Raw genomic sequence first — 27,733 nt, forward strand, 5'->3', positions numbered from 1 at the left:
TTTAATTTTTATATTTTATTTAAACCAATATATCCAAACTATTATACTGGAACATAAAATTAATATAAAAATTTACTGAGATGTTTCACATTTTTTTCTTTGTAACAAGTACTTGAAATCCAGTGTGTTTTTTCCATGTACAGACTCAGACTAGCCACATTCCTTTTTTTTTTTTTTTTTTTTTTAAGATCTCTGTTTGAGAGAGAGAACAAACAGGGGAAGGGGCAGCAGAGGGAGAGAATCCTCAAGCAGACTCCCCACTGAGTGAGGATGCTGACCTGGGGCTCGAACTCATGACCCTAGATCATGACCTGAGCTGAAACCAAGAGTCAGACGCTCAACCGACTGAGCCATCCACCTGCCCACAGACTAGCCACACTTCAAGTGTGTAGTAGTCACATGTGGCTAGTTGCTGCCACATTGGACAGGAAAGCCTTAATATAAGTGTACTTTTTTGTATATATAATATACTATAATAATAAAATGTTTTAAAAGTTTACCACAAATGAATATAATTCTGAGTATAATTGTAGAAACAATTAAATCTTGTTTGCTGATTATATTTTCATCATTCACTTAATTTTCTGTAATTTGTAGGGATAAAATTCAGTGTCATCTTTATGCTTTTGGTTTTCAAAAATGGTAACTCTAAAAGCTTAAAAATCAAATTTTTGGCACTTCACCATTGGATACTTTAATCAGAGATTTCCAAGTAATTTTGAACAAGGTGTAACTGAGTACTCATTTACCATAAAAAGGTCAATGCCATTGTAGGACCTATGTTGACTTCAGAGTAGTTCTTCAAAGGCTTAAATTTTCTAAAATCCAAGGCATGTGTGTACTGTCCTGATGAATTTTTTATATTCAGTGTCAGCTTTGTCACATTCTATAATTCTGTTACTTTGTAGATACATAAATAAATTTCTAATTATGCAGCTATAATTTCTAAATGGCAGGCTATCTTCTTTGGATACAGTTATGAATTACATGTGCCACATCTTGTTCCTAATACATTTCTATTTCATAGTTTTTTAAAGATATTAAATTATTTGTTTGTTTGAGAGAGATTGGGAGAGAGGGAGGGAAAGAGAATCCCAAGCAGACTCCTTGCTGAGCACAGAGCCCAAGGCAGGCTTGATTCCAGTCCCATGACTGGGAGATCATGACCTGAGCCAAAACCAAGAGCCAGAGGCTCAACGGACTGAGATATCCATACGCCCCTGTTTCATTGTTTTTAAAAATTCACTGGCAATGTTACTGTTTTGTTTTGTTTTGTTTTGTTTTGTTTTGTTTTAAGAGAGAGGGAAAGGGCAGAGGGAGCGAGAATCGGAAGCAGGCTCCATGCCCAGCACGGAGCCTGACTTGGGGCTGGATCTCAGCCCTGAGATCATGACCTGAGCTGAAATCAAGAGCCGGACACTTAACTGACTGAGCCGGCCAGGCACCCTGGGAATGTTACTTTTTTATACAGTGCGTGCTCCACCAGCATTTGTATTACCAATATAAGAACGAATAATTTTATCTTCACTGTTGTACTTTTTAAATTAATTTGCTTTGGCGGTCACAAAAAAAGATGTTTCAGGGGCCTGTCTGGCTCAGTCGGTGGAGCACCTGACTCTTGATCTCGGGGTTGGTGAGTTCGGGTCCCATGTTGGATGTAGAGATTACTTAAAAATAAAATCCTAAAAAAAAAAAAAAAGTTACACCTTTAATGTAATGACCTTTCAAAAGTTTAATTCTGGTTCTATGATCAAGTTAGAAAAATTGAAACATTTTTTGAATTAACAGATTTTCTATTTAACATACCTGATGACACTGATGTAAAACTGAAGTCGTTTAGCTGTTTGCAAGGTTTTTTTAATGAAATAAGCATATAAACAGCTTTGCTTTTGTGTGCGCATAATGTGAATTGAATCATTTGTCATTTGTCAGTGAATTAAATCACTTAATTTAAATGAAGTTGTGTTTTGCAGAGTGATGTTAAATGTACCGGTTGCAGCTGCTCCCGTTAAATTGTCGCCTTTGAAGTATATGTTGATGCTTCTTCAGCAGTTTTATTTCTTTTGGTTTTCATGTGATCAGTGATACCATTCTGGTCCTCACAGAGAATAGTAAATGTCGTTATTTTGTGCAAATCATGTGTTCCATCATCAACTTTCTTGGAAATGAATTTGATTCTTAATTTTTCATTAAACATGCACTTCCAGCTTTTAAATTCATTGCTGCAGAAAGATATTACCAAACCATAAAATAAATATAGTTGTTGATTTAGGGAATACAATAAAGACAAAATCACTGCAGCAAGAATGGTCAGAATATTCTATATAGGATCTGTGACAGGACTGCAAAGCCTTTATTTGCCACATGGGTTTCACTACACCCACCTTTTATAATGACCCCACCTGACTGCTTTGTGTAGATCGTGGTTAAGACCATAGTATAACAAGTAGCTGGCGGGAGCGAGAGTGTGGACAGCTGCTCCCACTGCCATCTGAGTTTGGATAGAATTAGTTGGTCCTAGCTATTTGGAACATACTTTATGGGTGAGTATGTCATTTTATCAGGAGTTGACCTTTATGATGCCCTTAAAGGGGGTAGGTGTTAGTTAAGGATAACACTGGTCATCGCCAATCGTCTTTCAAATTAAAATGCAAACTGTTCACTGCATGTACGTTTCACATCTTGCTAGAAAAGACCAAGACAGAAGCTGGAGTTAGAAAGCAGAGAGATACCAAATATCTCTTGGCTTATTTTACTGCAACTATTAGTAATAATACTTTTTTTCTTTTAATGGAATAAAAATCTGTGACCATTGCTAGAATACACATTAGTGGCTAGTAACTTCCTTTGGGAATTAGATCACATTTCATGTTATATGCTCTCATTTCATCATGTAATATTCCTCTACTGTACTTAATCACAGTTGACATTTATATATTGATTTTTGTAATTATTTGTTCATCGTCTATCTGCCCCAGTAGACCAGAGACTGAGGAGAAGCACCATTGTTCCCTCACATTGTATCCATGACACCTTAGCACAGTGACTTGGACATAATAAAGACTCAAACATTTGTAGAATGAATGAAAAAGTGAATGAATGCACAGGACAGGAGTACCCTGTTATCAGTAGATGTGTCCCAGTTGATAGCTAACTAAACAGTAGAAAGCCCTTGGGAGTTGGGAACAGTGTTCTTTTGCAGGTACTTGAAGGTTATATGGTATATTCAATACAGTAGGGATATGTAATAATATTTAGTCAGATGTGTAAATTTGACATATCTGTAAATGCTTAAAATAATAGCACTTATTGAATGTTGTATGTTAGTATGTTTAAGCATGTTTTATATGTTATTTAATATTTACAGCAGTCTTATAAAGTAGGTATTACTACTATGCCCATTTTACATGTGAGTTTACTCAGACTTAGAGAAATGAAATGCCTTCCCCTGGGTCATAAAGCTGATAAATGCATCAAAGGATAGAAATTTGATTACACCTTTCAGTTTTGTTTAAGTTATAGACATCATGTCAGTGAAAATTTTAAGTATGAAACAGCCATACTAATAGTGACAAATAAAATGTGCATCACACAGAACACAATACCCAGCAGTATAGGTATAGTCCAGGTAGGTATAGCACTTACTTATATTACAGGGGTCCTGGGTCTTCTCATCTTCCTGCTGTGCTTTGCTCAATGTGTGATTGCATCGCCATTATTATGTTTACACGATGGCTGCTGTATCTCTGGGCATTGCATCAGCTCATAGAAAGGAGAAAGGTGAAATGTCTCTTAAATGACTTTCTTAGAAGCCCCATTAGGTGACTTATGCTTCTGTCTGATTGGTTAGAACTGAGTTACCGATCACTCCTTGCTGCAGTGAATATTGATGACTTTTTGGGTGTGTGTATCTTTTAAAGCTTTCTTCAAGTGTACCATCGAAAAATGGTAGTATTGAGGGGCGCCTGGGTGGCACAGCGGTTAAGCGTCTGCCTTTGGCTCAGGGCGTGATCCCAGCGTTATGGGATCGAGCCCCACATCAGGCTCCTCCGCTATAAGCCTGCTTCTTCCTCTCCCACTCCCCCTGCTTGTGTTCCCTCTCTCACTGGCTGTCTCTATCTCTCAAATAAATAAAATCTTTAGGGGGCGCCTGGGTGGCACAGCGGTTAAGCGTCTGCCTTCGGCTCAGGGCGTGATCCCAGCGTTATGGGATCGAGCCCCACATCAGGCTCCTCCACTGGGAGCCTGCTTCTTCCTCTCCCACTCCCCCTGCTTGTGTTCCCTCTCTCGCTGGCTGTCTCTATCTCTGTCGAATAAATAAATAAAAATCTTTAAAAATAAATAAATAAATAAATAAATAAATAAATAAAATCTTTTAAAAAAAAAAAAGAAAGAAAAATGGTAGTATTGAGAAGCGTGTGACTGCAAAGGTTGAGCTTCCTGTGCTGTAGACAGTGAGGGAGCTTTTTTAGGTTGGGGGTATTGTCACATTGTGCCCTCAGGCACGCTCTGATGGCTGTGTGGTAGATTGAGGATGACAGAATGGAAGCAGGAAGAGGCTGTTTAGGAGACCTTTACAGTAATTTTAATGAGAGATCTTAGAAGCCTGAACTAGGAAAATGGAAATAAATGGAGACTTTAGGATTCCAAAAATATTTAGGAGGTCAGATGGCTAGGACTTGGTGGTTGATGGGCTCTGTGGAGATGGGAGAGTGAAGAGTCAAAGGTGGCTCAGATTTCTGGCCAAAATGAAAAAGTGGTGCCACAAATGGAAACTAAAGGGGAGTAAAGGAGAAAGTTTAAATCGGTTGTCCCTTAGACACAGTGAGTTTGATGTATCTGGATATTTTTCATGTGCAGATCTTTATTAATTGGGAATGGATTAGGATAGATTAGTTACATGTTACAAATATTTTTTCTTGAGAGATCCCTTGGACTTTTACTTACTTTCTGTTGTTCAGCTGTTTCTAACATTTGTATAATCAGTTCCGTTAATATTCTCTTTTATATTTCTGGCTTTCGTGTCCTAATTATTAGAGGGCCTGGCCTGTCTTATATCCAAGTTATAGATTTTGGTTTTGGGGGGGGGTTTTGGTGCAAAAAAGTAATTTTATTAAAGCATGGGGACAGGACCCGTGGGCAGAAAGAGTTGCCAGAGTTTTCTTTTAAAAGTAGCTCCAACATTAGCTTTTTTTAATGGTTTGATATTTGGAGAAATATTCTGCTGTTCATTTCCTCCAAGAAACAAACACCGTCATATTGCAAGTTGTTATTCTAAATCAAAATTAAAATATCCTTTTCATGTATTCCAACAGCAGGAGGATGCATTAGCACAACAGGCCTTTGAAGAGGCTCGGAGAAGGACGCGTGAATTTGAAGACAGAGACAGGTCTCATCGGGAGGAAATGGAGGTGAGAGTTTCACAGCTGCTGGCAGTAACTGGTTAGTACTTTCCCCCAACCTCTCAGGCTCTCTTTGTCATATTTGTGCATAATGTTTTTTATAAATAGTTTAATTTTGTCTTTCATTTGTCAAAAGTTATACTGTGTCTTTGTGTTTATTAAATGTAATTGCTATAGAGAGACTTAGTCTTAATTTTAAGGTTGTACATGAATTCATCATTTACTGGTCCTCATAAAAATCATTTACTGTCATGTATATATATTCTCTTAATTCATTGATCCAAATATCTTCCCTCTTTGTTGTCTTATTTGTAAAAATTACTTTATGTTATCATAGAATACATATTTTTTAAGAACATTATTAAAACACTTTGGAAATAATATTACTTTATATTTTTTTATGAATGTTTGTCTTGATTTTGTAACTGTAATGTTTAGCCATTTGTGTATTGTCTTTACTAGAGCAAAATGTAATATTTTCAAACTACTCAAAGAATGGAATTAACCTAAAGCATTTTTCTTTTAACCTTTTTTATGGTACAGAGATGGAAATCCTCACAAAAGAAATATGTAGCTCAATTACTATTGTAAGGCTGACACCTTAATAACACCATCCAGATTTTAAAAAACTCAAACTTTGACAGCTACCCCAGTAGCCCCCTCCCATGTAAGCATCTAATATGATTTCTCCTTCCCCTCAAAAGTACTCATTACCTTAGTTTTTATAGTAATCACTTCCTGTTGTCTTTTTAGTTTTATTACCATCGCCTGCTTCAGTCTTCAACACTGAAGTTTAGTCTTAACCCAGTGTTTAAATTTGATAAGACTTTTAATTGACATGGATTTTTTCTATATAAAATTGTACCCTGCTTTAAGCGGACTTTAATTACAAGATTAATATTTTAAGTATCTATACATTGTTCAAAACTCCAATTTCTACAAAAAGTATACTCTAACAAAACAAAAATAATCAAGATGAGAACTAATATTTTTGAAAAGGATATTGTTAAATGTTAATATATTCTTCAAGTTCATAAGCTTAATTATCAACATGAGCATTTCACACAAGAAGAAATAGGAAAAAGCACACATTCATCTTTGATAATCAAAAGAAATGGAATTAAAATATAAATATAGTACATGAACTAGATAATTTCCAGGCATTAAAAAGAGTTCTGCAGATTGGTTGTACATTTACTTAATACTACTGAACTGTGCACTTAGAAATGGTTGAGATGGTAATTTTTATGTTAAATGTATTTTAACACATTAAAAAAATTTTTTTAATTGGTGTTACAGAAAATTTGTGGGTTTTCCATGCACAGAATTATATGTACACCATTATTTAAATTAACACAAAAGAGTGTGTTTGTGTGTGCACAGAGATAGTGGTGAAGAGCCCAGACAGTAGAGCTAGCCTGCAAGATCTGAATCTGGCTTTGCCACTTACTTTGTCGCCTTGAACAACTTATTTCACCTTCCTGTGGCTGAGTTTCCTCATTGATAAAATGAGGCTAATAATCCTGTCTATCTCATAAGATTATTGTGGATTAAATAAGCAAATACCTATGGAAGCACTTCTTCAGTATATGGCTCTGAGTAGGTGTTAGCTGCTATTATTAGTGTCTGTGTGTGTGTGTGTGTGTGTGTGTGTGTGTGTGTGTGGTGTGGGAGAGAGAGAGAGAGAGTGTATCCCCTCTATGTGACAATATATTTTGTAGAATAAATGAAAAAAATCAGTTCTACTTAGTGGTTAGTGTATAAAATAGAATTATCTTTTAATGATTGAGATTTCCCTTTGTCAATGAGTTAATTAATCTAATAGGCTGATAGCAATTGATGGTGCCCCCAAGAAGATAGTACTTTTCAGCTAGGAGAAGAGACAGGAGGGATATTATGCAATGTATTTGTTTTCTTTGAAGCTTTTCAATTCTTGTGATCAGACTTCCCATGACATTTTCTTTCAGAATGCTTGTATCTGTGGTACTAAGAAGTTTTTAAACATATAATATGCATTTATCTTATACTTCTGAACCTTTTTGCTCATGCTGTTTGTTCCCTAATAGGGTACCTTTCCACCCATTTGTTAAAACCCAGCTTAAACATTCTGTCAGTCCCTTCTCTAGCCTGCTTCACTGTTACTAGCCCTTCCACTTTGTAGTTTCCAGAGCACTTATTTCTGTTATTGTTCTTACAGAACAGTATGTTGAAACAATTAAAAACATGTCTGTCCTCTATTGTAGATTCCCAATGAGATGGGCCCCTGATTTTTTAACCCTCACATTACCCACCACAGTGTTTTGTATGTTGTGTTTAATTGTCTAATGGAGAGCTTCAGAAAACAGTTCTTATCCTGGCTGTCTGAAAACTAGAGTTACAGGGTAGACTAGAGGTTAATTAAGGTAGAATAATACATGTTAATGGTCTCTGGAAAGGTTTTAAATGTTTGTAATTTATTGGTGTATATTAAGTTAGTTTTAAGTAATGAACCCCAACTATGTTGTGCTGGATTCTGCATTAGGGACTGGTAAATATATAGATGAAAATGCATGGGGCACCTGGGTGCTTCATTCGGTTAAACATTTGACTCTTGATTTCAGCTCAGGTCATGATCTCAGGTCATGGGATCGAGTCCTGAGTCGGGCTCCATGCTGGGTGTGGAGCCAGCTTAAGAGTCTCTCTTTCCTTCTCCCTCTGCCCACCCCCGCCCCACACCACTTGCTCTCACACTGTCTCTCCCTCTCTAAAAATAGAAAGAAAGGAAGGAAAATAGAAAAAAAAGAAAGAAGGAAAATGTATGGTTTCTGTCCTTGAGCAACTGTCAGGCTTGACAGAAGATAGATGTATAAACCCAAAATTGAAGACTACTTCAGCAGCATCCATACATGGAGGTTTGGAAGGTGAACAGTGAACAGTGGCATTGTAGAGGAATGAGTGCTTATGTCTGCCTCTGCCTGCGTAATTCACAGAATACCCTTGCAGGAATTTGAAGGAAGACTGGGAGTTAGCCTGCTGGACAAGCTAGGGAAAGCATTCTGGGCAGAAAGAACAGTGTACGCAAGGGCATGAAGCAGTAAGAAATCTTGTCATGTCCGAGAACGTGATTGGTCAGTCTTTCTGGAACAAGCCAACATGGCTTTAAATGAGTATAAGAATTGCTTTATAAAAAGTGCTCTTTGGGGGCGCCTGGGTGGCACAGCGGTTGGGTGTCTGCCTTCGGCTTGGGGCATGATCCCGGCGTTACGGGATCGAGCCCCACATCAGGCTCCTCTGCTGTGAGCCTGCTTCTTCCTCTCCCACTCCCCCTGCTTGTGTTCCCTCTCTCGCTGGCTGTCTCTATCTCTGTCAAATAAATAAATAAAATCTTAAAAAAAAAAAAAGTGCTCTTTGGCTACATTATATTTGAAGAATAACTTTGATAATTAATGGACAATTATTTAAGAAGTTTTTGTATATATTTTGCCTTAAATAAAATTGTAGATTAGTTGATACTAAGAGTTGCCTTAGATGCTAGCTTGATTGTTCTTATAAATAATGCTACTTGAAGAAAAACATTCTGATGTGTGAATTTATATATATGCATGTTTATATTTGCATATGAACAAAAGCATAGTCTCTTGATAGAGGTGTTAAATAATTTGTTGCTCAGTTAGATTGTTTTCCAGTGGGTTTTATGTCAGTGATTTGAGAGCATGGACGTTGTAGTCAGTCCTAGTTGAGATTCCTTCTGTATCACTTGCCAATCTCTCTTAAGCTTATTTTCTCATAGAAACTGTTGTGAGAATTAAATAGGAAAATGCTTGTAAAAGCACTGAGTATGGTGGTTGGCTGGTGTATGCCTACAGTAAATAATAGCTCTAAAGTACTTCTTTAGCACTAAGAGCTCTACCACAGCACTGGTTCCAATTAATGGAATTATCTGGCTAAGAACATCCTTTTAGTTAAAGTGCATCAGGGCACTTTCCCTGCATGATGACCTGGAGCATAGAAAAAATGGTTAGAGTGTCATCAATGATTTAAGATCTCATAGTCCCTTGAGGCAATAATTTAAAACATCAGTTGTTGTAGAGAACCGTCATCTACAAAATTGGGCTGGATTCTGACTCCAGAGCTTGCAGTGGCAGTCACTTAGGGGAGTTTTGAATACAAACGTCTTTTGGTACTTTGTGCATGTATATTTTGCTTCCCTTTTAAAAAACGCATAATGGGGCACCTGGGTGGCATAGTCAGTTAAGTGACCAACTCTTGGTTTCTACTCAGGCAGTGATCTTGGGGTTGTGAGGTCGAGCCCCACTTCAGTCTCCCTGCCCAGTCTGTTTGGGACTCTCTCTCCCTCTGCCCCTCCCCACTGCGCTCTCTCTCTCTCAAAGTAAATAAACCTCATAAAAATAAAAAATCCACAACAAATTCCTAATCTTATTTTCTCACAGTTTTCTTCTTTTTTCTAAAAGGGGAGAACATTAGAAAAAATATTGTCTATCCCTCCCCCCCATAATTCAAACATCTATAGGAGACATTATGCCATATACTCTCATTCTCCTTATAGTTGAGGAACCTGAGACTCTGAGAAAAATTAATTGACTTGCTCTCTTTCAAGTAGTTGGTGAATAGAAAGATGGGTGAAGACTTAAACCAGCTTCCTAACCAAAAGGCCCCTACAAATACAGTCTAGCACCGGGAAATGAATTTCCACATCACCCATAAAGATGATTAAGTTGAAAAATAAAACCTGCCAGAAGAGGTTGCCTGGAAAAGAAAAAGCTGAGGCAGAAAAGAATAATAATGATTCCAGTGGGTGGTCCTGATGCCTGACTGGAGGCAAAGGCTGAGGAGCAGTGGTAGCTCATGGGTGGCAGTAACCCAGTAAATGGTCCTTGGAAGCTTGAGATGCTGGTAGCTCAGCGGCTTAGGGATGTCCCAGCCCTGTTTGGATAATCTCTGAGGCCTCTGACCTGTGGTGCTAGCCTTGCAGTGGTGGGGCTCTTGAGCATTTAATACATGTGTAAGGTTAAGGTTACTAAAGGTTTTGATTTGTGCCAGTGTGTTTGAACCTGAAATCAGTTCTAAAACTCCCTGAGCATGTGTCTCTTTTACCATCTGTAAAATTTAGAAAGTTTTCAATCCATCATTCATGGCAGGATTTAGCATTTTCTTTCTCTGATTTTCTGGGAAAAGGTATTTTAGTAGTATGAGATTTTTCTTTACCTTTCAGAAATGATAACAGCTTCATTAATTTGGCAAGTGAAAAACTACAGTGAAATGAAGAAACATTGTTTATTTTAGTACCTTGTTAAAATGCTGTTAAATCTTTGGTGTACAACAAAATGGTATGTAATAGCTACATAACACTGTATATCATATCTTTACCCTCTGGGTAGTTTTTAAAAAGGAATACATGCACTTATTTGCTTGAATGTGCACTTTCTCTCTTTAGTAGGAAATGTAGAAAACTGAAAACTGTGGAGGGGAATCAGGTATCTGGGGGCCACATGGGAGGGTGATTACTTCTCACTGTTTATCTCTTAGACCTTTTGAATTTTGTATCCTGTGCATCCATTACCTCTTTAGAAAAGAAATAATATTTGTTTTTAGTGTTAACAAAAATGATGGAACTAGAAGGTTCTAGAACTTGCTGTATCTTCTGGCATATGGGTTGTTTCTAAAAATGTGAAATCCTTCCTTCATTGGAAATTTTATAGAGAATCCCAATGTATATGGTAGATAAAAGGAACACTGCTCTGGGTGAAGCAAGGGTGGGAATTGCTCTGATTTCCTACTATAGTCCCTGGGGTGTTTTCGTGGAACCCAGTAACCGACAGAATGTAACTGAAGAAACTTTGATGTAGTAAAATGACCACGAGGTTTATAATAGATTGTTCTGGTGTTTTGTTTTTGTTTTTTTTTTTAAAGATTTTATTTTTATTTATTTGACAGAGATAGAGACAGCCAGCAAGAGAGGGAACACAAGCAGGGGGAGTGGGAGAGGAAGAAGCAGGCTCATAGCGGAGGAGCCTGATGTGGGGCTCGATCCCTTAACGCCGGGATCACGCCCTGAGCTGAAGGCAGGCGCTTAACCACTGTGCCACCCAGGCGCCCCAGATTGTTCTGGTTTTAAATCCTGGCTCTCCTATTTGTTGCCTTGTGACATTAGGAAGGTTATTTATCCTTGCAAGCCTCATCTATAAAACCAGGCCTGAAGTCCTACCTCCCAGGTTGCTGCCAGCACAGTATCTGATTCTTAAAATGGGCTCACTTCCTCTTTCTATTCCCTTTGGCTCACAGTGTATCTGGAGTGGCAGTAAAGGCAGGCATATCCTAACTTTAAGCTGTGAAAGTCAGAGGTATTTTGCTAAGATATTTTATATTCTGGTGTTGGTTGTTTGGTTTTTAACAACAGTAAAGGGTTTTGAATTTTTCTGGGTTCAGTTAAAGGTGGAGGTAGCAGTTACCCAAAGGGGTGATTAGTGACTAGGGAGAGGGGAGAACACAAGGGGAACTTCCCAAGTTTGGGTAGTAGTATATTTCTTGATCTGGGTGCTAGTTACATGGGTGTGTTCATTTAATGGGAAATTCATCAAGTTACATTTATGATCTGTGCACTATTCTTTATTTTAATAAAAATTAGACATTAAAAAAGAAAAAATAATCACAGACATTTCTTCTGTGAAGTGCCTGCCCATCGCCAGCTTTTGCCACATAGTACTAGCCAGGTGCCTTTTTACCTGAGATTCCTTCCATTATTTGAAAATGTTGGCATGTTAGTAGATGGCAGTTCTCTGTAATTCAAATGCCTTACTTTGGGATTTTGTGGAAGATTGAGGTTGGTAAAGGACAGAATGAGTGCTCTGGTCATAAATATATTGGAAAGATGCCTATGTTATTGATAACAGCTTATGTACACTCCCTATGTCTAGAGACTGCCTTCAACGTGATTGGTCTCTTAACTTTCCAAAACTGTAATGTCATACTGTCGGGTCTTAATTCGGCTGCATGGTGACAGGGTGCTGAAAGAGATTTTCTCTGTCATTATCTAGAAAATGCTTTCGTCTGGTTAGTTTATAAAGTGTTAGCAAATAAATTCTTGTCTTTAATGTCAGAGAATGGGTAAATAATTATTGCTTATTTTACTATAGGCAGTTTTAATACAATTCAGCAAATCATAGGAGCATTTTAGGTGGAAACTGTTTGGAAATAAAAACAGGCAAAAGGCTTTATGTGGTTTTTGTATTTGTGTTTGTGTGTTTTTGGAGCCTTCAATTCTGTGTGGTCCGAAAAAAAAAATCTCAGCCACTATTTTAAATTCCCGCAGACTTCAGTTTTCAAATCACTTTAACTATACCAACACTCATTTTTGTGTAAGGACAAATTAACATAAAAATCTGTCTATACTGGACCTTCTAACGTGTCTTTTGGGTAAAGACAGTAGATGAGAGTGAAGCAGGAATATGAACTCAGACTAAGAATGAGAACCAGAAGAGGATTGATGAGGGAGGAAGGAGATACTAGATCTGCCTTCTCCCATACTAAGATAGAAAGAGAGTCTTCGTGGGGCATCTGGATGGCTCAGCTGGTTAAGCATCTGCCTTTAGCTTGGGTCATGATGCCAGGGTTCTGGAATCAAGCCCCACATCAGGCTCCCTGCTCAGCAGGAAAGTCTGCTTCTCCCTCTTCCTCTTCCTCTGCTCGTGTGCTCGCTCTCACTCGCTCTCTCTCAAATAAATAAATAAAATCTTCTTTTTCAAGTCTTTGCTCTCTATCATAGGAGATGCAAGCTTCATTAAAATTTATTTTGTCCTAACCTTGTTTTAGTTTGTAAAAACTTATTGGCTGGGTTTTGTTTGGTTTTTAACATTTCAAATATTCATATACATAAATTTGGAAGTGACGAGCAGCTTTATTGCAATAATGACAGTGTGAGTACTTACTGTGTGCCAGGCAGTATACATCACAGTCTTTGTTTTACACTTGGTTCTTAAAACACTGAGGCTGAAACAGAATAAGAAACTTGTCTAAGATCACATAGCTAAAGTGGTAGAGCCATCCTAGTCTACACCTGGAAATGTAGATTATTTCTCCACTATCTCTTTTATTTTGAAAGAACACTTTATATGTAAAGTTTTCCTGAAGTTGTATACTTTATAAGGATTATATTCTTTGGCATGAGTTAGACCACCTCTTGCAGCCTCCTTACCTGACAGGTGTTTATGATTGTCTGCTGACCTGGTTTTTACCTTTTTGCGTTTTCGGAAGGTACACTCCCTTCTGTCATATTAGGACTTAAAATTTCTGCTTTGTGACTCCTCCAGCTTTAGCAGTTGGGACCAGCTAACAATGAAACCTTGGGGAATCACTTAATGTTCTTGGCTTCAGTCTCCCAGTTTGTAAGATTAGAGTTGAACTAAAACTTTGACATACTTTGCCACTCTAAAATTCTGTAATTCTGTGCTCTGATGTTTAGTCAAGTGTTAGACATAAAATAGTAAGCATACTGTATGAACATAGTATACACTCAATAAATTGGAGCTATTTTTAAGTATTTAAGTATTAAAGTATTTTAAGTATTAGGGCATTTCCTCATGAAGAATTTTCAGCAATTTGATCATCTTAATAACGAAAGAATGGAAATCAACCCAAGAAGTTTTACTCATTTTCATTTGGGAATCCCTGCTCTTGGTTATTTCTGCATAGCCCTGACCAGTAGGGAAAACTCAGTTCCTGGTGACTGTTCTTTGTCACTCCACTTTGGGCTCATCTCATGACTGCCTTCTCAAAACTGGATATGCCATGTTTCTGGACAATGGTATATTGGAAGAAAGAAAACAGGAGCAACTGATAGTAAGAGGTCTGTAGTAAAATGTCTAGATTAGGGGCACCTGGGTGGCTCAGTCAGTTAATCTGTTTTCAGCTCAGGTCATGATCCCAGGGTCCTGGGATGGAGCCCCGCATTGGGCTTCCTACTCAGTGGGGAGCCTGCTTCTCTCTCTCCCTCTGCACTCCCCCTGCTTGTGCTCTCTCACTCTTTCAAATAAATAAAATCTTTTTTAAAATGTCTAGATTAATTCTTTATAAATATTAAAAACAGATTTGTATTCTGAACAGGCTTGTGGGTGTCTGCTTTATATTAAACCCCTATTCTGAAATAGCTGTTAATAAGAAGTTAGAATCAAGGGCCCATGTGGATTGACAGAGGAAAAGAAACTAGAAATCATGGACTTTATGCTTTTATAATAATCAAGTTCAGAGAGTTTCTTAGCCACCATGTAGTCTAGCCAATTACTTGTGGAATTCCTTCTAAAACATCTAGCTTTCATGCGAAAGCTCATCCAGTTGTTGAATACTGATCCTATGGAAGCTATTTCACGGAACCTAAGTCTGTTTGTGTGTTTGTTTCCTTCATGTGACAGCCTGTACATCTTCCCTCCGAACAATAAATTTCCTCCCAGTCTCCCAGCTCTTATTCCTCTCTCTCCGGCTCTCACACTCTGTTGAGTTCCCCAGCTCTCATTTGTCATATTTTTGTTTTTCCTTCACAGTGTCTTCCCTTACATCTTCCTAATTCCCCCTTCACAGTGTAAATAACACTGCAAACACAAGTAAATAACAAGACAACTTTACTCCTCTCCATGCCTTTACCAAAATACATTTTAAACAAATAAACCCATGGCAGCTTGTGCACAGCTGCTGATCACTGCTGATGAAGGCCATCACTCATTTGAAGTCATCTCATTATTATTAAAATAATTTGAAAATTACTCCTATCCCAAGGCAAAAGCTGAAATATCCTTTCGACAAAGTATTATTGGTAGGTTAATAGTGATTTGTAAATATATAATTAGGATTGATTTTTCTCAGTGTTTCTTCATTGCTCAGCCCCTTTCTAACCTTCATTGACTGAACTCAGATGCTTATATCACCATCTGTGATTTTGCAGAATTGATCTGTCCTTACACTACATTTAGCATTGATTCTGTATGGAACTTAAATTGTTTTTTTTTTGCTTCTGGGTGGTTGTCTGGTTTTGTTTTTGTTTTTGATGAATACGCATTCCATAGCTTTTTCAGTCTGTACCATGCCACATAACTTTCACATGACTAGTTAATTGAAAGAAATAGGCTAAAACTTAGTGAGCAGTATGCTGATAAAAATAGTTAAAATATGCTGGAGGAATGTATCAAAATTTATAAGACTACAGAAGATAAGACTACAGAAGTTAGTGTTGGGTTTTACTTGATTTGTTTCAGAAGTGAACAAGGCAGTGTGTCCTTTCTATCCAAACAACATAATGCTCTTGAGAAATGATGACATTGCTGGAGCTTCTGACCAAACCTGATCAGGCAGTACAAGTGTGACTTGCTGTTTCTTTGAAGGTCAAGGATGCTCTTTCTGTAACAACTGTGTTAGATCTTAAGAACTGAAACCAGAATGTTTCAATCTTTGGTTAGATTTGTTTCCGAAAACTGACATAGACAACGAAGAATCAATTGGTGATTATAATACATGATTCCATTTAGCTAAAGATTGCACTTCTGATTTCAGGGTGGTCTCAATTACTGGCATATGTTTATCAGAGGTGACTACAGACAAGATCCAGATGAAGAATGGTGGTGGCATGGGCTAGGGTAAGAGGGATGGAGGCAGTCAGAAGTGCTCAGATTCAGGACATTGTTAATGTAGAGCTGTCAGAGCCCACCACTGAGTGTGAGAGAAAGAGATGTTAGGGTGACTGCAAGGTTTTTTGCCGGAACTACTGGTAAAATGGACTCGCCATTGTCTAACATAGGAAAACCATTGCTGAAGGAACCAGGGTCTATATACAATCAGATGCTTATGCTTGACTACCATTTATAGTCACTAAAGAAAGCTTATGGAAGAAACATGCATTGGAATTTGTGAAAGAGACTGAGAGTTAATGTATGTGGACCACAGGGGCCCCAGTTTACATAAAAACTTTATAGTAGCATAGAGTGTCACACAGGACCTGTTAGTTAGATGTTCCCTGTTAAGAAATTTGCCATCAGTAGTTTAACTGGAAATGTTTATTCTAAAGTGAAACTTGAAAGTCTTAGTGTCTATAGTCGTCAAACCTCTTAGTCATTAATAATTGTTTTAAAAATCCTTCTGGGGGGCGCCTGGGTGGCTCAGTCGTTAAGCGTCTGCCTTCGGCTCAGGGCGTGATCCTGGCGTTCTGGGATCGAGCCCCACATCAGGTTCCTCCGCTGGGAGCCTGCCTCTTCCTCTCCCACTCCCCCTGCTTGTGTTCCCTCTCTCACTGGCTTTCTCTCTCTGTCAAATAAATAAATAAAATCTTTAAAAATAAAAATAATAAAATTAAAAATAATAAAAATAATAAAAATCCTTCTGGGTATGAAGTGGATCAAGGACTATAATTTTCCCCCCAGTTTTGCTTCCTTTTTTTTTTTTTAAAGGTTTTATCCAAATTTATTTATTAAGAATTACACTTGGGGGGCACCTGAGTGGCTCAGTTGTTAAGCATCTGCCTTCGGCTCGGGTCATGATCCCAGGGTCCTGGGATTGAGCCCTGTGTTGGGGTCTCTGCTCAGCAGGAAGCCTGCTTCTCCCTCTCCCACTCCCCCTGCTTGTGTTCCTTCTCTAGATGTCTGTCTCTGTCAGATAAATAAATAAAATCTTCCCCAAAAAAAGAAAAAAAGAATTGCACTTGGTTTTTTCAGAGGGTTTTGTTTGTTTTCTAATAATTGCACTTGTTAAGTAACAAATTTTCATGTTGTACTTCAGGTCTTTCTTCCCTCCATATTTATGCAGTCATATAAAGATACCTGTAAAGTACAGTCATGTCAATTATTTCTACTTTGGAGAAATAGAACCTGGCCTTTAACTTTTTTTTTTTTTTAAGATTTTATTTTATTTATTTGACACAGAGAGAGAGAGCCAGCGAGAGAAGGAACACAAGCAGGGGGAGTGGGAGAGGAAGAAGCAGGCTCCCAGCAGAGGAGCCTGACGTGGGGCTCGATCCCAGAACGCTGGGATCACGCCCTGAGCCGAAGGCAGACGCTTAACGCCTGTGCCACCCAGGTGCCCCATGGGCTTTAACTTTTATGGATATAACCAAAAGCAGTTAAAATTGTTTATTGTTGCTCTTAGATGGTGGCCTCCCTGAAGTGGTTCTTCTTAGTGGAAGCTCTAAGAGCATCCATTTCTGCTTTTGAGACAATATCCCTAGTAATGATTTTATTACATGAGGTAGGGGTTTTTAGTTAAAACTTGTTTGGCAGAGATGGCATTCTGTAAGATGAAGTTCACTACTACATTTTTCAGTCATACTATTGGTAGACTATGTACTTTTGTGTGACCGTAAAATAAACAGTAGCACCTATGTTATGGGTTGCTGACGGGGTTTTCATTAGTTCATCCATGGAAAGTGCTTAGAACAGTGCCTGGCACATAGCTGGTGCTCAATAAATGTCAGCTATTATTAAAAGGGAAATATTGATTCTAAGGTGAATGGATGATGTGTTTAACCCAGTAGTCCAAGAACTATAAATGTAGATTTGTTGTTCTTTTATGCATAGTACATATTTTGATAATGCTCGTTTGAATATAATGAGATTTTTATTCTTGGTTTTTACAGAGACTTCAGCAAAATATGTAATCCATAATTTATATTGTTATTTTTCCTCTTACATCTGGAGATACTGGCTGAAAATTTTTTAGTTGTAAACTTTTTTTTTTTTAATGCTACTGTATCTTATACTTTATCTAGCACTTGGATTTTCAAAACATGTTTTGACCCCCAATTATGATTTTGTCATTGCAGGCAAGAAGACAACAAGACCCTAGTCCTGGTTCCAATTTAGGCGGTGGTGATGACCTCAAACTTCGTTAATTAGCAGCACAGCCGATGTGCCCACCCATCTTAACATACACATTGTTTCTAGTTGGCAGAAATAATCATTAAAAGACCAGAAACTGTGATAACTGGAGGTACTGCGGTCTATTTCTCAACCTTAGGCAGTAACAAGACATCACAAACTGCCATGGTTTTGCACTATGATTATATAATACCTGCATTTCTAATTTTGTATGCATGTAGCCAGTAATTTGAATTTTTTTCTATGCAAGCTTACCTTGTTGGCATTATTTTAGTGAGTTGAAACTATCCACTTGTAAAGCTCTTTTTTTCTTCCATTTTAATTTAAAAGATTATGTCATTTTAAAACAAGTCAAGAAATTTAAATTTTTATCAGAGGGTTTTCTCCCCTAATCAGTTCTAATTATTTTTGGAATTTTAGATGTGTTGGTTACACAGCTTCATTTTAGATTAGCATTCTTCGTTATTTGTTTTGTTTCTGTTTTTATAGTTTATGGCATTTTAAAACTGCTGATGTGTTTGCATTATTTAGAAGCTAAAAACCTAGTAGCATAGAGCTGTCTGCCACAGCCTTTTAACACAAAGTTTACAGTTGTTAAAGTTGCAGTATCCTTTTAAATGTTGATAATTAGCTCCTCTTTCTTTCCTCCTTAAACATAAAATTTTTAAATTGGTATTAACCCTAATCTGCCCCAGATCTGTTTTACATTCTGTTCTGTAATCATGAGTTTGTGTGGAGATATTCTCCACAGATGGTAATAATACTCTACTGAAATGCCTAAAGAAGTCGCAGGCTGGCTTCTGTTTTATTCAGGGATTTTTTTTTTTTTTTAAGTCAATCAGAAAAGGGATACTGGAGCTTCTTCGTGTATGTAACAGCATATTAAACTGGAGACAGTGATGAATCAGCTACCAAGGTAATATTGTATTAAAATCATGTTTAAGATAGCTGCTTTTATGTGTATTTTATAATGCATGCTTTTGTAAAAAAAATGCTGGGTGATGAAAAATTAGTCTTAGAGAGAAAATGTTCATCTGTGCAGAGGATACATTTTCTTCATTAATTATTCTGGAAAAAAAACTCACAGGTTATATATATAGTATTTTCCAAAAGGACTATTAGTAGAACCTTTTGAGATGAATTAGTATAAGAATATTTTTAAAATAGGCTCACTGTCAAATTGGATGCAACTTTTTTTTTTTTAAATACAAGACTGGAAAAAAGTGCTAAGTCATTTGGCACCTCCTTACAAATATTTTTTATGTCACATTCATTAAGTGTTACTACATTTCTGAATTTTTGCAAAATGTGTTTTATCATAATAGAATGGCATTATTTTAAAGAGTTTGAAAAACTGACATGGTCAATTCAGAAAAGAAACCAAAGTCTGAATAAGGTCATCACATTTAAAACACACACACACACACACACACACACACTATATACTTGACTGATGAGGGAGGTGTGACTTTCATTGTATATAGGTCTTATAATTCATAAACATATCCTGTATCTCAGAATAAAAATATTTGTTATATATTTGAAGTCATGCATGGTAAAGAGTGTGTTTAAATTGTTATAAACAGTAATGCATCATAGAAGACCATGCTGATCTTGTGTAACTAAGTACTATGAATGAATTTGGTTGGTATTTAGTGTTGTGCAGCTCACATGTTTACACACTCAGTGCCCTAACTCCCCCCTGAGGGAATCGCCTTTTAAGTGGCCCTTAAAGTGGTGTTTTAAGGTTACTTTATCACAGAGCTCCTTGGTTTTTGACTTCTGCACTTAATTTTTTAATAACATAATAATGATGGTACATTTTTCTCTATTGCTTTTAGCTAAGGGCTTTCATTCCACCAGTAACTAAGATCAAATGTTATTAAATGTTCATATTGCCATCTTTCTGTAAATACTCGATTTTCCTGTCATTCAGCAAAGTGCTGCTTCTGTCTGTCTTAATGCTGGCATTAAGATCATGAGTCCTTTTTCTCCAGTAGTGCAGGCTTTGAAAACTTTTATTAAGTTATTGATGCAATTTGATATTTTTCCATTATCTGTATTTAAACAAAATTACATCATTGCATCATCTTTTCTAAATTCATCTCCATTAAAACTTGCCTTAAGCTACCAGATTGCTTTTGCCACCATTAGCCATACTGTATGTTTGTATGTTTCATTTACTTTCACAATAAACTGTGTAGTGAAAAAAAGGTCTTGGTTCTTTATTGACATAACCCAACAATTTCTGTTCTGGTGCTCATTATGATATGAAAATTGACTTTGTTGTTTCCAAAATGTTCTTTCATCCTTTTTTTTTTTTTAACCTTAAGAAAAAAAATACAACAGTGGCATCTAGTGGTCATTTCTGCTGATTCCAAAGAAAACCTTTAATGTAAATATCACAATATCAAACATACTTAGGACTTGGGCTCCTGGGTGGCACAGGAGGTTGAGTGTCTGACTCTTGGTTTCAGCTCAGGTAGTGACCTCAGGGTTGTGATGAAGGTCCCTGCTGGACCCTGTGCTCAGCGCTGAGTCAGCTTGGGATTCTCTCTCCCCCTCCTTCTGCTCTCCCCCTGCTCATGCTTTCTCTCTCTCTTTCTCTCTCCCTCAAATAAGTAAATAAATCTAAAAAAAAACCCAAACAAACCCACATTCTTAGGATTTCCCTTGGCATTTTTCCTATACCAGCCTTGTACTTTAGAAACATGCCTTAAGCTTGATTCATAATGAAAAAATTTACTTACTCACCACCAAATTTACTGCAAATAACAAATACAAATGGTGAATTGGCACCATTAAGCAAAATTCCAAAGAAGATTTATACTCAGGGTTAATTTCAAAAGTTGTTTCAGCAATAGCATCATGGTTCTAATAAGTGTATCATCTCTAGAAATAGGTATTTGGATATTGGAGCTGCTTGGGAAAACAAATATCTTAATTGATTTATGCCTCATTTGGCAATGGGGAGCTTTTTCAAGCTATAAGCCCTTGTATGAATTATCCATTACTGAATAACACATTGCTCCAAAGCCTAGCAGCCTAAAACAGTAAACGTCATCTCACAGTTTCTGTGGGTCAGAAATCTAGAAGAAGCTAAGTTCATTGGTCTGGTGCAAGGTCTCTCCTGAGGTTATAGTCAGGTTGTCAGCCCAGGCTACAGTCATCTCAAGGCTTGACCACTCAAGTGGTCATTGGCCAGTTTTTCAGAGACCATTGGGTGAAAAACATTGATCTCTTACTAGGTTTTGGAATGGAGACTTTCAGCTTCTTGCCACATGGGTGCCTCCATAGGGCAATTTACAGCTTGGCAGCTGGCTTTCCCTAGACCTATGATTCAAGATGGAAGCCACAGTCTTTTTAAAAACCTAACCTTGGGTGGGGGTGCCTGGGTGGCTCAGTCAGATAAGTGTCGGGTTCAGGTCATGATCTCAGGGTCCTAGAATGGAGCGCCTTCCCCCCACCCCCCTCGGGCTCCATGCTTAGCTGGGATTCTTCCTTTTTCTCTCCCTCTGCCCCTCCCCCTGATTGTGCTGTCTCTCTCTCTCAAATAAATCTCTTTTTAAAAAATAACCTAATCTTGGGGTGCCGTATCCTATGTTAGAAGTGAATCACAGGGTCAGGCCTACACTCAAACGGAGGAGTATTAAGCTTCATCTCTTCAGGGATGGTACGTCAAAGCGTTTGTGGACGTAGTTTTAAAACCACCCCAGCACACTGCCACATTGTGTGTGTGTGTGTATTAAAAGACAACATTGGGGGGCGCCTGGGTGGCACAGCGGTTAAGCGTCTGCCTTCGGCTCAGGGCGTGATCCTGGCGATCTGGGATCGAGCCCCACATCAGGCTCCTCCGCTATGAGCCTGCTTCTTCCTCTCCCACTCCCCCTGCTTGTGTTCCCTCTCTCGCTGGCTGTCTCTATCTCTGTCAAATAAATAAATAAAATCTTTTAAAAAAATAAATAAATAAATAATAAAATAAAAGACAACATTGGTGTTTTGATCTCCCATATATTTGTCTTTTGCAGGCATATTTCAAAGCATGATTATCCCCTAGATAGCATCAGTTCTTTTTTACAGCACCACCACATGTACATATATGGCATTTCTCTCTTTTTTTGGGGGGGGGGTAAGATTTTATTTGAGAGAGCACCAGCTAATGCGAGCGGGGGGGGGGGGGGGGGGGTGGGCAGAGGGAGAGGGAGAAGCAGACTCCCTGCAGAGCAGGGAGCCCAATGGGCTTGATCCCAGGACCCTGGGATCATGACCTGAGCAGAAGGCAGATGCTAAACCAGCTGAACTACCCAGGTGCCATATATGGCATATATATGACACAAAAATGTGTCAAGGCCAGAAAATTAAAATTGTAGGGCAGAATCATGGCTGAAAATGGCAGTTTGGTTCTTTTCAATATGATACTTTTAAAACAGTCGGTCTTAAATTAAATCTCAACTTTTGGTTAGAATAATTTAAACAACTTTGGGGCACCTGGGTGGTTCAGCTGGTTGAGCATCCGACTCTTGATTTTGGCTCAGGTCACGATTTCAGGGTTATGGGATTGAGCTCCACACTGAATGTGGGGCCTGCTTGGGATTCTCTCCCTCTCCCTCTGCCCCAGCCCCCTGCTCAGCTTGTGCTTGCTCTCGAAAAAAAAAATTAAGAATAACTTAAGCAGCTTAGGGTCATTATTGGCCTTATTTGGGTTTCAGAAACATTAGGAAATGTGAATAGATGAGATATAGAGGGAAATTTTTGATTAGAGAAGATATCTATATCCATGATGTCTCCAGTATGGTAATACTAGGCACGTGTGGCTATCAAACCCTTGAAATGTGGTGAGTAAAATCAAGAAACTTGATTTTTAAATTTTTTTATTTTTATTTTTTTATTTGACAAGTATTTATTGTAAGCCAACTGTGTGCCAGGCAATTTTCTAGAGATGAACAAAATGGGCAAAGTTCCTCTCCTAGGGAAGTTTACATCTGCTGGGGAAGATGAACAACTAATAAGTAAGTGGCGAAATGATAGATGGCTGTGAATTAACTAAAATAGCATCATGGGATAAATGGTGATTAGGTCAAATAAAGGCAGAATTAGGGAAGATGTGGCAGGAAGTAACGTTTTTGCTGGGACCTAAATAACAAGTGAGCCAATGAGGGAAAGTTCTAAGGAAGAGGTTTTAAGCAGAAGAGCTAAGGCCTTGATGCTTGACCTTGTAGCTGGAACTACTAGATCTGATTTTTAAATTCGTATATTTAAATTTAAAAGTTGAGGCAGTCCTAACTCTTTTTCTCTTCAACAAAACTTTGTTCTGGAGGACTATTTCACTTTAGCCTTTGAAAGTTTAGTGTCTGGGGCTCCTGGGTGGCTCAGTTGGTTCAGTGTCTGCCTTCAGCTCAGGTGATGATCCCAGGGTCCTGGGATTGAGCCCCCGTCAGGCTTCCTGCTCAGCGGGGAGTCAGCTTTTCCCTTTCCCTCTTCCTGCTGCTCCTCCTGCTTATGCTCTGTCAAATAAATGGATACAGTCTTTTTTAAAAATGAAGTAGTAGTACTGGCTGTTACACAGTACATCTAACCTGGTCTAGGTGGTCAAAAAAGGCTTCCTTGAGGCATTTGAGCTTAAATCCAAGGATGGAAGAAGACACTACACCAGCAAAGAGAAGGTGACAAAAATATTACAGGCAGCCAGGTAAGAGCATGGCAAGTTTCAGAAATAGAGCAGTTGAGTATAACCAAAACATGGAATGGAGGAGGTTGCAGTTGTGAGATAAATCTGAAAGGATCAGCAGAGGCCAGGGGAAGGGTCCCAAGCAGTGGTGGCTGGACTTTCAGCCATGGTAAAACACTGGGACTGTTCCCATGGGCAAACAACCCACTGAGGGGTTGTGAGTTTGAGGGATGGGCGCTTGAAAAAGCTCATTGTGGTTGATTGGAGGGAAGACTAGAAGCAGAAAGTCAGTCACATTGATCATACAGTGACCCAGCAGAGAGTTTAAGAGTAGCTTAGTGGGCCTGGAGACATTTCAAACCTGAGGAAAAAGTACAGGAGGCATAACTGATGATTTTCTGGGGTTTTCTTACCAGGCTGGTTGTGTTGCCTTAAAATCCTAAAATTTCATTGACTTAAAGGCTTAATCTCTTACTTAACTTGTTACTTGGTTGACCTAAATGGACAGAGCAGTCACTGGAACATAGCCAACCATGTTGCAGGGCCAAAAAAAAAAGTGTAATGAAAGGGGCACTAGCTTTTAAAACTCATGGGAATTTGTGCATAGTGCTAATAACTATCATAGGCCACCCTCTCAATTATTAAATACTTAATTTTACCCTCCTTTCCTCAAGAAAACAGATCTACCATAAGAGACAACCTAAGAGTCCCAGCCATTGAGGTGAAATTGTAGGATATCTCATTATCTGCCCTTATGACAGTTACAATGGTAGAATATAAACAGGAAAACTGCAGGAAACACTTCCGTTCAGAAAAGGGGAGAATAAAGTCACTGTACTAACAATTATGAAATGTCACTGGGGAGAGAGACAGGGCTTTCTACCCTGAGAGAGGGGAGTGTCCTTTGTAAGGCTGATTGGGAGGGGCTCCCCAATCCATTGTTTTCCACAACTCTTGGGCCCATTCCTGATTTGTTGGATGCAGTTACCCTTCATCTCTGCTTTCAAACTGGCTGCTGGTTCTTCTCTTGACAAATGCAACCAATAGTAACTGTGGTACTAAGATTTTGTTTTCTAAGCTTTTCACCTAGACTTCAAATGTGTACATTTCCTGCCTTCTAAGCTATCACATGTGACCATTTTAACAGGATTGGTATCCTTCCGGCCCTCCAATGTCAGTTCTCCCAGCCACTGTCCTGAGGAACACCATCATCCATCCAGCTACCTGAAGCTAGAAACCCGTGTTTTTATTTTTTAATCCTTTTCTCCCTCATCTTCCACATTCATTCTATAGATCCTGCCAAAGGATTCCAACAATTCTGTCACTATCAGATTTTTTTTAAAAATTTAGTTACACACAAACCACTTACCTTTAAGTCAGACACTCTTATTAGTGCTAACAAATTTGTGAGGTATGATCATTTTACAAATGAGGAAATTAAGGCACAGAGAAGCTAAGTAACTTGCCCAAGGCACAAAATCATTATACGACAGAATTAGGATTCAAACTTACAGTATATGTGTTTAACTAATGTTAACCTTCAAAATAAGTCTGCCAGTTATTTTACCAGCAAAAATGGGCTTGTTCAGGAATAGAGAATTTTAATCCAGGACGAACAGGATACAGGAAAGCCATAAGTAAACCCCCAGAATAAAGGAGAGGACAGCTCTTACACAGAAAGGGGGAAATTGGGAAGGCTATTATAAACAAAAAGCCAACTGGAGTAAAATGGGAATTCAAAGTATAGTGGCTTTTCACTGGCTGAGTTGTGACACTGTCTCATTGGCTGGGCTGTTGCCCACAGAGGAGGAAACCCTTTTTCCACCTGGAGGGTCAGTAAAATAATAGTTATTGTAGTATGGATTTACAAGGTGCATCCGGCTCTGTTGGGGTGGCAAGCCACCATCAGTAGTAAGTTGTGAGTGCTCCCCCTGCTGGCCTCCTGCTTCCATTCTAAAGTTTCCTTTTTTTTTTTTTTTTTTTTAAATCTTATTTATTTATTTTATTTTAGAGAGGGAGAGAGAGCACATGGAGGGACAGAGGGAGAGGGAGAGAATCTCAAGCAGAGCCTGGTGAGGCTTGATCTCATGACCCCAAGATCAGGACCTGAGCCAAAATCAAGAGTCGGCCTCTCAACCAACTGGGCCACCCAGGCACCCCCCCCACACACACACACACACAGGGAATTTCTTAGGGGCTTTCCCACCCCTGTTCTTCCTGTTACTTGGATTTTCCAGACTAAAAATCCTTTTCATGTTGTTATCCAGTGTGGCTTTCTCTGTTCTTTGTCTTTCCTCTCCCACACCCCCACGTGACCTGCCCCAACCTCTTTGTTCACCAGAAATAAGTCCCTCCAGGTGTTTTTGAATATAAGAACCAGTCCTAGTCTGGTTGGAATTGAGTTCAATTCAAACATTTTAGATCAACTAAGATTACTTCTCATCAATGCTAGATTTCTTTCTAGGTCTACTCCCATGCTATTTAGGCCAGCTGCCCAACTAACCTATCCTAAACCTATCCCATCCACATATAACATGAACTATCCACATCTTTAATGCTTGCCATGCAGAGTAAGAAGTAAATGTCCACCTTATCCCTGTCCCACTCCCTGTATTAGGTATTATTGATATTTTTTTGTTTTTCTTTCCAGAAAGGTTTCTTTTAGTATGGACAATGTTTCTTTTATTTCTGTTTTTACATACTATAGTTTACACCTATCTATTTCCTGTTAGCACTCCTTCCACATCAGCATACAGGGATATACTTTGTTTTTCAAACGTATTCTATTACATATATCACAGTTTAGTCAGCCACTTCCCTACTGATGGACATCTCAATGAGTCAGTTCTATTGCTTTGGCATATGATGCGGCAATGGACATCCTTCTCCGTGTTGTTTTAATGCCAGTGGCAGTGACTTCAAGTTTTGATGGAGCCTCCCAAGTTACATTCCTACCAAACCAGTTTGAGAATTTAGCATGTCATTCTCTCCCCTGCTAAAATCCTTCCTTGAAGGGCAATGTAATGGAAAGAACTTGGGTTCTACCACTGAGGACAACAAAGCCATTTACATCTCTGGGCCTCATTTTCTTCACTTGTAAAGTGAGGTATAATCTGACATCTCAGGGTGGTTGTGAGAATCCAGAGTCTGCTTCCATGAAGGCTTGGCTCTAAAAGAGGTCTAGTTGCCTTCTAGTTTTTGAGTGCCCCAGGCCATGGGCCAAAAGCTCAGGCTGAACAGGCTAGAGGAGCCCCTCTTCTGACCTGTAGATGAGGAGAATGAGGCACAAAGGGCACCAGAGGTTTGGCCAAGACCACAGAGCGTCGGCGGCAAAGTTTACTGACTTGAGGTTGAGCTACTGCCAACGACCTCTGGGTACCAGCCCCAGGGGGCTGTACACATCTGGCCTTGGTCAGCGGAGGTCTGGCCTAGCTGCTCCCCATTCTACCTATTCCTCTCCACCAACTCCCCCCTGCCCCTACGCAAACACTCGAGCACATTCCGCACTCACTTGGAAGTCGGTGTCATCCCTCCCCGCTGGGCCTCAGAAGTTGCACCCTCGGAACTCGCCTTTTGCACCCAGCCAGTGAATGTGAGTGGGACGTACGTACGTGTAGCGGGGCAGACGGATGTTGTATAATCACGTCACATTTGTGTGTTGGGTGGTGTGCGCATCCTTGTGTAGATATATGAAATGTGTGCAGTGTAGTGTGCAAATGTGGGGATTCATGGAGTATGAAGGCCCCGTTCCACAAGCGCTCACCCTTCCCCGCGGTACCGTCCGACTTCCCTCAGGCTTCGCCCCGACTTTCACA

General features: G+C 38.9%; 1 protein-coding gene and 1 long non-coding RNA gene across 3 annotated transcripts in view; one reads left to right on the top strand and one right to left on the bottom strand.

Annotated features, from left to right (window-relative positions):
- The window catches only part of CBFB (core-binding factor subunit beta), a 57,759-nt gene extending 35,529 nt beyond the window's left edge, over positions 1-22,230 (top strand). The window contains exons 5-6 of one of the 2 annotated variants that reach the window (XM_026494951.4): positions 5,316-5,442; positions 18,196-22,230. In XM_026494951.4, coding sequence (XP_026350736.1) covers positions 5,316-5,442; positions 18,196-18,218 — 150 coding nt within the window. In that variant the 3' untranslated portion in view covers positions 18,219-22,230. The remainder of the gene's footprint in view (positions 1-5,315; positions 5,443-18,195) is intronic. The other variant, XM_026494950.4, reaches the window with a different exon arrangement.
- On the bottom strand, positions 1-27,731 carry LOC113252343 (uncharacterized). Its single transcript, XR_007191024.2, has 4 exons — positions 27,682-27,731; positions 13,328-13,388; positions 3,646-3,762; positions 1-2,222 (listed from the first exon to the last, which is right to left on the bottom strand). It is a non-coding gene; the product is annotated as an uncharacterized LOC113252343 (long non-coding RNA).
- Positions 27,732-27,733: the final 2 nt, after the last annotated feature.

The sequence above is a fragment of the Ursus arctos genome, unplaced genomic scaffold (genome assembly GCF_023065955.2).
Source record: "Ursus arctos isolate Adak ecotype North America unplaced genomic scaffold, UrsArc2.0 scaffold_19, whole genome shotgun sequence".
Taxonomy (NCBI): domain Eukaryota; kingdom Metazoa; phylum Chordata; class Mammalia; order Carnivora; family Ursidae; genus Ursus; species Ursus arctos.